Source organism: Podarcis filfolensis (assembly GCF_964270895.1).
Source record: "Podarcis filfolensis genome assembly, chromosome: 10".
NCBI classification, from domain to species: Eukaryota; Metazoa; Chordata; class Lepidosauria; order Squamata; family Lacertidae; genus Podarcis; species Podarcis filfolensis.
In genome coordinates this window covers 51,522,687-51,535,935 of record NC_139612.1, presented here as the reverse complement: position 1 = coordinate 51,535,935, position 13,249 = coordinate 51,522,687, and the positions used below count along the sequence as shown (strand labels likewise).

Here is a 13,249-nt window from a genome sequence, read left to right as displayed (position 1 = left end):
CAGCGACCCTATGGATCATTGCATGATGGGACCATCCTTGCAGACTTTGTTTTAGACCTTTTTTTTACAACAACTTTTTACTTTTTTACAACTAGCTCTAGAATACAGTTCTGAGAGGAAAACTGATGCTGAAGAACAGCCGTCCTGTTAATTCATTCCCGCTTCACATCTGTTTGACGTGAGGCGTAGGAAAGCGGAAGTGAAAGTTGTCATAGTAACGTGTAGTTTTGTCCAACCTGCCCCGGAAGTACATGGTCGGGTCCCTAAAACGTGCATATGTACATTTTGTAAAAGAAAAAAAGAATACGTCAGATCTCATGCTTAGTTGTCAGGGATACTGCCAGAGACAGAAAGCCGGCAAATAAACTTTTAAAAAACATAATTTGAAAAACCAGACAGTAACTAAGGCCTGCTGCTCCCGCCCTTGACACCCATTGGCTCATCAGCATAGCAACAGCCAATCGCACCCAGCCACGCTCCGGCGCCGGGAACCCTCACCTGGAAGGCTCCGATTGGCAGGGGGGCGAATTCGCCCCTCCCCTCCAACTTTCCTATTGGCTGCGTGTTTGGCGTGGTGCGCTGCCATTGGCCAGGGCGAGGGTCCTCTTCCCCCCCACCCCGCGGCGTTTGCTGGTGATAAGCCTGAGAGGAGGGAGGCGGGTTGACGTTGATTAGTCGCTTTGGCCGTCCAAGGGGCGCGTGTGGAAGGAAGCCTTTAAGCGAGGGGGGAGGGCTTTTAATTCCTTTCCCTCGACGGTTCCCGGTCCCTTTCCTTGTGGGAGCGCGTGGGAAGCAAGTGTGCCGCCGTAGCCGCGCCAGGGTAGCACCGCTGCGATGAAGCCGCTTTGGGGTCTCGGCCTCCTCTGCGTTCTCCTCCTGGCCGGTGAGCGACGGTGGGGGATGGAGGCGTTTCTGGAAGGTTCGGCGGGTGGGCGAGCGGGACCGTTGAGGGCGCGACCTCCCCTCAGCCGCCCTGTCCTTGGGCTTACTCTATTTACCTCAGGACATAAGTTTGTTTTGTGTTTTGGGGGGGGGACGTCCTCGTTTCATACTCCCGCCCCCCGTGAGGAGGAAGGTACTTAAATTGTGGGCGGCGGTTGAGAGAGAGAGTTCGTGTGTGTAACGGTCCTCTCTCAGTGAGGCTTAACTTTCTTAGGATGTCCTGCTGAAACTTAAGGCCTATGGCCTTCACCGCGCAGCCAGTCCCGAGGGGCGAGGTGTGCGAAAAGTGTGTGGCATGTACTTGGCTGTTGGAAGATCCGTTGTTAATTCAGTCTCTCTATATCAAAAAGGGATTTTGGGGGCGGGGGGGAGGGTTGAAAGGATTTTTAATGACGATTAGGGGAGAGGCGAAGCCCCCCCCCCCCCGTTAAGTATTCATTAAGAACACTTCAATATCTGTCCTAGCAGGAGACCTTTGTGGTGGGTTGTCATTCATCATTGTGGGTGAAGAATGAAGTAAAAGTGGTCCGCAGGAAGACTGTAATTCTAACTTAGTTTTCTAATAGACAGCATTGGACAGGGGCATTGGATGGGGATAGCAGCCATGTTTGTTGCTTCCCAGCACGTTTGTCCTAAGACTCCATCTACTATGCTAACTAAGCAAGGAGGGCTGAGCAGAGAGATTACTTCACTGTTCTCTCTTGGGACCATCATTTGCTGCCTGCTTGCGCAGCAGCTTCTCTTTACCATCCGGCTGAAATTTGACAGAACTTTCTAGCTGGTCCTTGGTGCTGCCCCTTTCAGTTGCCTCTTTTGGCCAATCACTGGAGGGTGATTAATGCTGGAGGGTGGCTTGAGATTGCTTCATCAGCTTTGCTTTTTCATTCAAAATGGTTTTCACTTCCCATATACCCTGCTACGCATTTATTTGAGAGAGATTCCACATCGATGTTGCAACAAATATATGGAGCGGTGCAAGCCTGTATCATACAAGGAATGGAGGGCTTGGTGGGCCCCACTTCCTACTTGAACCTAAGATGTTTCCCTGTTTCTGGTGTACAGGTCAGCAAGTTTCCTTTGAGCGACTGATTTGATACTAATGTGTTCAAATTATTCATTTTGCAGCCTCAGTCCAAGCTGATGAGGTAGATGTAGATGGCACAGTGGAAGATGACCTTGGTAAAAGCAGGGAAGGATCTCGAACCGATGATGAAGTTGTTCAGAGGTTTGTTTTAAAATTCATTCTTTCAACACTTTCCCCTCAGATTACTTTAAATGAAACAAACCTTCAAATAGAGGTAGTTGGGATTGCAGTGCAAATTTAATACCTTGTTTAAAAATGATTGACTTCATGAGGTTGCACACTGACATACTTGTGGAATGTTTGCCAGCTTCTTAACTGGCAAATTGGAAAAATGCAACCTTATCTTGCACAAAGTGTTCTAGGTCATAATCTAATTGTGAGTACTGGTGCTTTGTTAAATAAACTATTGTTAAAATGAAGTCTTAATCCAATAGACATATTTACTTTTCCAAAAGAGGACTAGTGTGCCTAAGGCATTGAATGCTTATTTAACACTGACTCGCTTGCAGTGAAAACTGCAATTGCATAAAACAAGAAGCAACGGTTTCTATTGTGTAGGTATTTTAGGACTTTGCAACCTAGAGATGTCATGAACATGCAAAATCAGAAAACTACCTTGGAAAATAGACAGCAAGGAAAATAGAAACTGATAATACATGAGTGGTGGTGGTGGGGATAAACCTGTCAAGTGCTGTTTCTGTAGCATTTGGCATGTGTATGGCCACAGGAAGCATCATCTATTACAAGCTGCTTGGCTTTGTTGTGAGAAGAGGAGGAGTTTGGATTTGATATCCCACTTTATCACTACCCAAAGGAGTCTCAAAGCGGCTAACATTCTCCTTTTCCTTCCTCCCCCACAACAAACACTCTGTGAGGTGAGTGGGGCTGAGAGACTTCAGAGAAGTGTGACTAGCCCAAGGTCACCCAGCAGCTGCATGTGGAGGAGCAGAGACGCGAACCCGGTTCACCAGATTACGAGTCTACTGCTCTTAACCACTACACCACACTGGATCAATTGAGACCAATTGATCATGTCAGGAAACTTGGTGACATTTAATTATGTCCTTCTGCTTGCACAGATTGACTGGGCCATCTGGTTCGCCTGTGTATTGGAGGCATTCTAATTGCATCAAGGAACATACATTTATGTTTGCAGAAAAATCAGTTTACTGCTACTTGGAGAAAAAAAGTCATAATGGATAACCTGGTATTTCTATCTACAGGGAAGAGGAGTCTATTCAGTTAGATGGTTTAAATGCATCCCAAATAAAGCAAATTAGAGAGAAGTCAGAAAAGTTTGCATTCCAGGCTGAAGTAAACAGAATGATGAAGCTTATTATCAACTCTCTTTACAAAAATAAAGAGGTAAGCTATATATATAATATGAGACAGAGTTTATATAAATTCTTGTATGTACATGTACCTGACTTTTTTTTTAAATTTCACTCCAGATCTTCTTGAGGGAATTGATTTCAAATGCATCTGATGCTCTAGACAAAATACGACTGCTTTCACTAACTGATGAAAAAGCTCTTCTTGGTAATGAAGAACTCACAATAAAAATCAAGGTAAGATGCCACTTTGATTCCTTCAGCAGTTTTGGAGGGTGTGTGTTACTATTAAAAATAAATTTAAGCTACTTTTTGAGAAGATATTTTAAAACGGGTAGGAAACCTGTAGTCCTCCAGATACTGTTGGATTCCCACTCCCGCCAGCATGACCTGTGGTCAGGGATGGTGGGAGCTGTAGTCCAGCAACACCTGGTGGGGTATGAATCCATAAATTAGGAAGTGACATGCTATTTTCTTACTGCATATAAAGGAAAAGACTGGCTGTAGGAAATATAATGTCCTGCAATGTAATCAGTTATAAAGTCATGTACATTGATGACCATTCAAACAGTGATATGTTAAACTGATAAATCACTCAGACTGGGTTTGTTTTTTTTACAGTGTGATAAAGAGAAGAATATGCTTCATGTTACAGACACTGGCATTGGCATGACTAAAGAAGAACTAATAAAAAACCTGGGTACCATTGCCAAGTCTGGTACAAGTGAATTTCTAAGTAAGATAACTGAGATGCAGGAAGAGAATCAGTCAACTTCTGAGTTGATTGGTCAGTTTGGTGTTGGCTTCTACTCAGCTTTCCTTGTGGCAGACAGGGTTATTGTCACATCAAAGCACAACAACGACACTCAGCACATCTGGGAATCTGACTCAAATGAATTCTCTGTAATTGATGATCCTCGAGGAAACAGCTTGGGACGAGGCACTACTATAACGTAAGTGCTGCAAGTACTTTCACTCATGGGTGGAAGAAAGTATAGGTGTTTGACTTCTGTTGCACCAGATTCTAAAAAATAAGGCTGAAGGCACAATTCTCCCTATCCAGGCATTCTCAGCTTCAGGCTGCCTAGGATTAGGATTGACGTCCCTTCACTGGGATGATCTCTAGTGGGATTGGCTTCTATAGGTCATTCGTGTTGTAGCTGTTATGTGTTGGGAAAAGCAAGAACCTCAGGTGTCTACTTTTTGATCTTTTTGCTAACAAGTTGCAGAACTCTGTACTGTTACAACATGTGGCTTGTTTTGAAAGTAGTGCATAGTGTTTCCCAAGTATAATATGCTGTAGCATCTGCAGCATAAACTCCTAATTATACTGTGCTGCTAGAGAACAGAAAAGCATTTAGTTATTGGTCTGTTGAAATAATGTGCATTGCTTAAATTTATTTTGTAATGTAAATTTATTTAAATAATAGCTTGGTTAATATTAATTTGATTGATTAAGGCTGATAGCCAGCATGTAAAAATCTTACAATCTGTTATTTATTACTTTAGGTACTTCTTTGTACAGTGAAAATAATGCAAACTTTAGTTGTAAAATAATGGTTTAGTTACTGGATTTTGCATCCTTTAGGATATAGTTGAAGTTGCAGTGCAAAAATTGATTTTAATCAATTATGTGTTTATCCTATGTGACAGTGGGTAACAGTTGGCTTTGGGGCTAGATGCCTAGCATCTGTAATCAATGTTGCATATAAAGCTAAAACTTTTGGGGTAAGGTACAGACATATTCTTTTTTCTAACTGTCTTTATCATTAAAATTAATGAGATGAAGTCATTAGAATTGCCTAGAAAGTAACTTTGTAGCTGATTGTATTTTATCAGATGTAGAGTCATATTAAAACTGAGTCTGTATACAAAGCTGCATGTTTTTCTGCTTAGAATTCTTGTTGGTTGCATGGTACCAAAAATAGGTCCATCTAAAACTTAATTTTAACAGTGTGGCTTCATACTTGCTTCAGCCTTGGTTAGCATCTCTAAAAGGTAAAAGTAGTCCAAACTTAATTTAATAATGGCCCATGTGGATTGGAGAGATTGAGATAAATGACAAAAACATCTTTTTGCACAAGTTCCTGCAAGGGCTGTGTAAGATCTAATCTGTTCCTTATGCAGCTTGGTGTATTTCTTGAATCTCCCAAACAAAAAGCCACAGTTGCAACTTATGATAAGGAAGGGAGGATTCTAGAGAAAAAGGGCCTTATTGTGATGAAAATATTGGTGCCAAAACCTGCTTGGTGATCTAAGGACATTCTATCCTCCCTCAAGAGGTGGCCAACTTTTTGCCTCTTTCACAGGGAAAGGAAGAATTTCTAATTTTTTATTGAGAGCAAAGATTTGCCATTTATCTTCAAAGTTCACAGCTGTCTCACAACTGTAACATTTAATGTACACACATATAACTGCCATGCCCTGAAATTTCTTAGAAAGTTATTCCCTTCGCTTTCTTCCCTGCCCATGGCAAATGGCTGAAAATCAGATTCCGCCAAATTATCAGAACAGCCTTACAAAAGATAAGTGATCGGATTTTAAAGTTGCTGAACTTCTATAGCAATGGAACTCCTAGAACCCTATTACTCCTAGAACATGCTCATTAGCAAAAGCAAATGTAATTGTTATATCTAGTGCAAATTAGCATTGGAGAGATTGCTAATACTCAAATCAGGCAAAATTGTTTTTGAAAAGAGAAATGTATAGTAAAAGAGCTGGTCTGGTAATATTTTTATTGGTGTTCCAGTTCAGATAACTTGGTTTAGAAGCTTGTAGGTAAAATAGTTCAGTTTTTAAATGAAAAGCTAATTGATGTAAAATATGTTGCTTTGAACTAAATGTAACAATGCATTTTCCCTTCTATTTCTCAGTCTTGTTCTGAAGGAAGAAGCTTCTGACTATCTTGAGCTGGATACAGTTAAAAACTTGGTCAGGAAATATTCGCAGTTCATAAACTTCCCTATATATGTGTGGAGTAGCAAGGTAAACTTTTAAAAATATTGCTGACTTATGTTATTAGTATTTTACACAAGTTATGTAAAAGTTTAAAGATTTTTGTGGAAACAAAACTTTAAATGTTGCTGTTATCTATGATAAACCAGTTTAACGTGAACAATAGATCCCAACTGAGCAAATGAGAGTACCAAGCAAGATAGTTTCTCTGTCTACATTGTAATTGAGGTTGAAATGTGCTCCCAGTAGCCAGAGGGCTTCTTATTGGATCAGTTCACACAGTAGTATCTGCAAGGCACTTTTTAACCATAAGCTGTTAAGGATGCCTCTGATTTACTGAAGACTCAAAAAGCTGAAGCACCATTAACTTTCAATATTGTGGCTGCTAGACAATTGGAAACTTAAGACTTAGTCGTAATACACTTAAGAATTACATGTAGTAGTGAATAGTATGGTTCAGCATGTGGTTCTTCTGTTGGATAGCTGTAGAATACTTATAGCCATACTTGCTAAAGTTCAATTCTCACTTTTCAGTACTCATGATGGACTTTACACCCTTAGCAAATCTTCCCCTATTTAATTAAACATTTCTCTCCAAATATATGAATGCAACATTAACTATTTTTGCAGACTGAAACTGTAGAAGAACCTCTTGAGGAAGAAGAAATGAAGGAGAAAGAGGAGACAGATGAAGAGGCTGCAGTGGAGGAAGAAGAGGAAGACAAAAAGCCAAAAACTAAGATGGTAATAGTTCTTCACGTTATACATGCCTTTAATGTTAAAACAGCTGTCAACTGGAATTGGCTGAGTTAGTAAGGTTATCCAAACAAGATGTGTGTACATAGGTTTAGGGTTGCATATCTCCAGATGAAAAATATATTTGCTACAATTCTTTGGAGAGTGATTTCAGAACATTTGAAATAAAATCAGATACCTATTGGTTTTTAACTCTCAAAGTGCTTCCCCTTTACCCAAAATGTCACTAGCCTCCCACTAGAGGGATGTACACAAAGGTTTGAAGAAGTACCTTTTTTATTTTTTGGAAGAACAAGAGTTGCATGGGTGGTGACCCCAAAACAGTCCCATGAAGCCTGGGCATCCTCGGTGTTAAGAGAATGTTGGGGATAGGCTAAAATCCTGAACAGTAGCATTCTACTCTGCAGCATTTTGTTTCAGGTCCCAGATATTTTTCTGATTATTTGGCCCGATAATACAAATAGCGTAGACAGAGGCAAGTACATCTATAGGTAGAGTGATACTGATTGTTGTCAACAGTCTCAACACTTTGTCCTCTTTTTTTCTTTGTCATTTCCAAATTCATAAATTACTGACATGCCAGGAAAAGCAACTATTATGTTTGTGTGGTGCATATTTAGTTGAGTACCATGCCAGCTTGAGTTCTGCAAATAATGCTAGAATACTTTACAGGTTGAAAAAACTGTATGGGATTGGGAGCTTATGAATGACATCAAGCCCATTTGGCAGAGACCATCTAAAGAAGTTGAAGAAGATGAATACAAGGCTTTCTACAAATCATTTTCTAAGGTGTGCTTGCTTTAGCATATTGGGATAAAAAAATTAAACTGCAGTGTTAAATGTTAAAACTTGCTTTGATGGAGTTGGGGGCATGAGTAAATGTGATTGGATGAAATTGGTACGCTGATTTTCAAGGCACGTATCTAGAGCTTAGTAAGATAACCAAGAACGTACTTATAATAGTTGCCATGCTGTGGTCTCAACTTGCTGCCTGTATGAGGTACACTTTAAAAAAACTTAGATCCTGACTTGAATCAAGAAAGCACCAACTCTGTGTAACTTTCTTGCAGGAAACTGATGAACCCATGGCTTACATTCACTTTACTGCTGAGGGAGAGGTGACATTCAAGTCCATTTTGTTTGTTCCGACAACTGCTCCACGTGGCTTATTTGATGAATATGGATCCAAAAAGAGTGATTTTATAAAGGTAAAAATGTTGTAAATTTCTTCCTAGAATCATAAAATTCTTGAGTTGGAATGCAGGAATCTCAAGATGCAGTCCCCTATCCAGTTTGAAACCATATTGGACCCTGCTTAGCTTTGCAAATGTGCAGGCGGTTTTATTGTTTCCTAAAAAGACAGGTGCAGAAACGGTCATTAATAACTTTGTTGTCTTACAGCTGTATGTCCGGAGAGTTTTCATCACAGATGACTTCCATGACATGATGCCCAAGTACCTTAACTTCGTCAAGGGTGTTGTAAGTATCTTCAGGAATAACGTCCAGTGATAACTTTCAACCCCCTATTTTACTGCTAAGCCTCTCTATAAAACATTCTTTTTAAATGCAGGTAGATTCAGATGATCTTCCTCTAAATGTATCTCGTGAGACCCTCCAGCAACACAAACTGCTAAAGGTACGTCATTTACAGCAAGAGCTGTCAGGGGATGTCTTAATGTAGCTTAAGAGCATGAGTTGTAGAACTTAAAAAAATCTAAACCATGGGTAGGCAAACTAAGGCCCAGGGGCTGCATCCAGCCCAATTGCCTTCTAAATCTGGCCCATGGACGGTCCGGGAATCAGCATGTTTTTACATGAGTAGAATGTGTCCTTTTGTTTAAAATGCATATCTGGGTTATTTGTGGGGCCTGCCTGGTGTTTTTACACGAGCAGAATGTGTGCTTTTATTTAAAATGCATCTTTGGGTTATTTGTGGGGCATAGGAATTCGTTCATCCCCCCCCAAAAAAAAATAGTCCGGCCCCCCACAAGGTCTGAGGGACAGCCCCTGCTGAAAAAGTTTCTTGACCACTGATATAAACAATTGGTTTGACTCTGAAGATCTCCCTTTTGTCTAGAGGCAGAGCTGGAGATTTCTCCTTTATTCAAGGGTTAAGCCATAATCAACAGGCAGATGGGTCTGTATTAGCCAAAAACAGGAGGGTGGTTTTAATAGGAATATTTAATAAGAATGCATCATAATGCATCTTAACCTAACAATTTGCAGAGTTTCAAAACTCCTGATGTTCTTGAAAGCTGTCATATGCAAGTGTCCTTTTTCAATCATTTTTAGGTTATCAGGAAGAAACTTGTCCGCAAAACACTTGATATGATTAAAAAGATTGCTGATGAAAAATACAATGAAACATTCTGGAAAGAATTTGGAACAAACATCAAACTTGGAGTTATTGAGGATCATTCAAATCGCACTCGTCTAGCAAAATTGCTCCGCTTCCAAACTTCTCACCATGAGTCCGAATTGACTAGTCTAGACCAATATGTAGAAAGAATGAAGGAGAAACAGGATAAAATCTATTTCATGGCTGGATCAAGCAGAAAGGAGGTCAGTCATTTTTCATCATTGAATCCTACTGTGATTGTAACTTCCATTGCAGAAAGATGTTGCTATATCTCTAGAAAAGTAAGACTAATGCCTTATTCAGGCTGGATAAATGTATGCTAGTAGTGAAAGAATACCTCTCACAGCATTTTGGATCTTGCAGTACTGTGTGCTTATACTAGTATTTTGTACACCTGCTTCGTAGGCTGAATCTTCACCATTTGTAGAACGACTTTTGAAAAAAGGCTATGAAGTAATCTATCTGACTGAGCCGGTAGATGAATATTGCATTCAGGCTCTCCCAGAGTTTGATAACAAAAGGTTCCAGAATGTAGCTAAAGAAGGAGTAAAGTTTGAGGAGAGTGAAAAATCGAAGGAAGCCCGTGAAGCTTTAGAAAAAGAATATGAACCCCTTCTAAATTGGATGAAAGATAAAGCTCTGAAGGATAAGGTATGTACATACTAGGGAAACTCATACTCTTCTACTGATGCATTTCTGTGCTACGTTTGAACTCACGACAATATTTCTTTTTCAGATTGAAAAAGCAGTGTTGTCTCAACGATTAACTCAGTCTCCATGTGCTCTTGTGGCTAGTCAGTATGGATGGTCTGGCAATATGGAAAGAATTATGAAGGCTCAGGCTTACCAGACAGGCAAAGACATTTCTACAAAGTAAGTATTTAGAATTTTTCCTAAGTGCTTTCTAGTTAAAGAATTTATAAGTCAAACATAACATCTGCCAGTGGTCTTCTGGATAAAGCACTCCCATCTAGAACTTACAGGCTATATTACCTGGCTGATCATAAAGCTGTCTTGCTGTTACCCCAGCTTCAAGGTCTCATAGGCCTTGTAGCGTAGAACTCAAGTCACTTACTTGCTAGCTGAGAGGGAGATTTTAGCATTGCAACTGGAAACTATCCCATAAGCAATGTAAATGCAAATAGTCAGTATTTCAAAAATGCCTTTTGGAACATTTCATATTGAACATTTTGCAGTTTGATATAGAGGCTCTGAAGTGAATTTTCTATGCAAGTTTGGTACGCATGCCAACACTGTGGCAGTTTCTTACACTTAGGCTGCAATCCTAGGCACAGTCATCTGAGTGAAACCATTGAAGGTGGGACTTGCTTCTGAATAAACATACAGACAATTGCACTGCACAACACAAAGTACTATATTTAGTTGACCTTAAATATTCTTTCTTTATAGTTACTATGCAAGCCAAAAGAAGACATTTGAAATAAACCCTAGACATCCCCTCATAAAAGACATGCTCAGACGTATTCAGGTAAGAAAGTTCCAGGACCCTGGGCATCTGTATTGTCGGGTCCTGCTGGAGCTACTTGAATCCTACTTTTTGAAGCTGTATTAAAGTAACTTGTTACTTCTACCTGTAACAAAATACCAAATGCTGGGTAACTCATGCTGCAGCCTATTTGGCTACATGTATGACAGCCCAGTGACCACAAGCTCATTTGGTTGTGCTAATTTTTTGCTTCTTTCTCAGGAAAATGAAGAAGATCAAACAGTTGCTGACCTTGCTGTGGTTTTATTTGAGACCGCTACCCTAAGATCAGGGTATCTGCTACCCGATACAAAGGAATATGGAGAAAGGGTAGAAAGAATGCTTCGTCTGAGCCTGAACATTGACCCAGAAGAAAAGGTTGGTTAAAACGTCAAGGCAATTGGCATAAGCCTTCAATTCAGTTTAATTGGCTCTTCATTCAAGAAGCACAGTGGTATTCAGTACAGAATCGGAACATACTAATCTAGTCAAATGCTAACAGAACCGTAACCAACTATTACTTAAAAGCAAGGCTGAAAATGTCCTATTAGCTAGCTAGCAGGCCACTTAAATAATTATAGAAATGTAAGAATTAAGAAAACAGTTGTCTGAGCAGAAAAGGAACATAATTGAAATTAAGACTCAGCTGTTATACACCACATGAGGTGATTCTGTGCTTAGTTCCTTCATCTTATATCTACTTTGGTGTAAATTTAACTAGAGAGAATACACTTTTGGGGGGAGGGAATGCTAGGAACCGAATTGGAGCTTGTGCCCATGAGCCAGAGGTTCCCTATGCCAAATATCCAGTTTAACACACACTTAAATTTTATACTACTTCCCCAAAATGAAATTCCATGCGCAATAATGTACCATGACTGCAGATAATAATAATAATTTATTATTTGTACCCCGCCCATCTGGCTGGGCTTTCCCAGCCACTCTGGGCGGCTTCCAAAAAAATATTAAAATCCTCTAATACATCAAACATTAAAAGCTTCCCTAAATAGGGCTGCCTTCAGATGTCTTCTAAAAGTCTGATAGTTGTTGTTCTCTTTGACATCTGGTGGGAGGGCGTTCCACAGGGAGGGCGCCACTACCGAGAAGGCCCTCTGCCTGGTTCCCTGTAACTTGGCTTCTCGCAGTGAGGGAACCGCCAGAAGGCCCTCGGCGCTGGATCTCAGTGTCCGGGCAGAACGATGGGGGTGGAGACGCTCCTTTAGGTATACTGGGCCGAGGCCATTTAGGGCTTTAAAGGTCAGCACCAACACTTTGAATTGTGCTCGGAAACGTACTGGTGTTCCAATGGAAGTCTTGGGTGCTAATCCTGCATTGTCCACAGTGCCTCAACAACAAAAAATCACACTTTGTATTGATTGAAAGTATTTTGGAGGATTTTTGGTTGGTTTTTTGTTCACTAAATAAAATGATTTCTGAAAGGTGGAAGAAGAGCCAGAAGAACCAGAAGATGCTGCTGAAGAGGTAGAACAGGAAGAGGAAATTGAAGCTGATGAAGATGCTGAAGACAGTGAATCAAAGGTTAGTGCTATTGTGTGGGATGGTGCAAAACTTTACATAATTGAAAATGGAATTCTAATGTTTTTCAAAAGGACATATATTCCCTTTATCCAAATAATACAATCTTGTGTTTCTGGTTGATTAGAGTAGGCCTAACGTAGAGGCAAACTGTTTGGACTCATTTAAAGTTGCTAATAATTGGAGTACTGTTTTTGCTCTGGCACAGTGTGGTGTCCTAGATGTTACTGAATTCCACTTCCTATCAGTCCCAGCCAGTATGGCCAGTGGTCAGGAATGATGGAAGTTGGGAATCAATCGGTATCTGGAGTGCAAATAGGAATAAAAAATGGCATACTGCGTAATAGCAGGCCTAGAAATAATGTTGAGACGCTTGTCCATTCTTTTATAGGCAAGTGTTTGTGCCTTGAAACATTTGACTTAAGTCTTTTCTTTGTCTCTCTTCCAGGAGCCCACAGATGTAAAGGATGAATTGTAAAATGCACTCTCACAAATAGTATCCTGTGTCTGGGATGAAGCAGGAATGTGAACTAAATTTGTTTTGTTTTGGTTTTTTTTTTCAATGTAAAATGTTGGGGGGAGGCTTAGGGTAATGGGCAGGAGAGAATTTTTTAAGTTGCATTTTTTAAACATTCCTCACAATGTAAATTTGTACTATTTAACTGACTACTTGGTGTAAAATCTTGTCATGTGTACAAAATTAAAATGTTCACACCATTTGCTGTATGGGGCAGCGGAGGTGCTTATTTACTTACCTTGAAATTAAGCAAAGTTAGTCTGTTAGTACAACAACCTTGTTG

General features: G+C 40.2%; 1 protein-coding gene across 1 annotated transcript; it reads left to right on the top strand.

The window, feature by feature from the left end:
* Positions 1-485: 485 nt before the first annotated feature.
* Positions 486-13,175, top strand: HSP90B1 (heat shock protein 90 beta family member 1). The gene is made up of 18 exons (XM_083574093.1): positions 486-883; positions 2,068-2,167; positions 3,250-3,391; positions 3,478-3,594; positions 3,979-4,310; positions 6,231-6,342; positions 6,943-7,056; positions 7,741-7,857; positions 8,139-8,276; positions 8,470-8,547; positions 8,639-8,704; positions 9,361-9,630; positions 9,833-10,078; positions 10,164-10,300; positions 10,838-10,916; positions 11,136-11,291; positions 12,354-12,452; positions 12,898-13,175. The coding sequence occupies exons 1-18, from the start codon at positions 835-837 to the stop codon at positions 12,925-12,927; spliced, it is 2,382 nt and encodes a 793-aa protein (XP_083430219.1). The 5' UTR covers positions 486-834; the 3' UTR covers positions 12,928-13,175.
* Positions 13,176-13,249: the final 74 nt, after the last annotated feature.

Bases quoted from the DNA above. Each gene is read 5' to 3' on its own strand.
- HSP90B1 (XM_083574093.1), top strand. From the start codon at position 835: ATGAAGCCGCTTTGGGGTCTCGGCCTCCTCTGCGTTCTCCTCCTGGCC. The intron at 884-2,067 runs GTGAGCGACGGT...TTCATTTTGCAG, and splicing joins CTGCGTTCTCCTCCTGGCCG to CCTCAGTCCAAGCTGATGAG. The intron at 9,631-9,832 runs GTCAGTCATTTT...CCTGCTTCGTAG, and splicing joins CTGGATCAAGCAGAAAGGAG to GCTGAATCTTCACCATTTGT.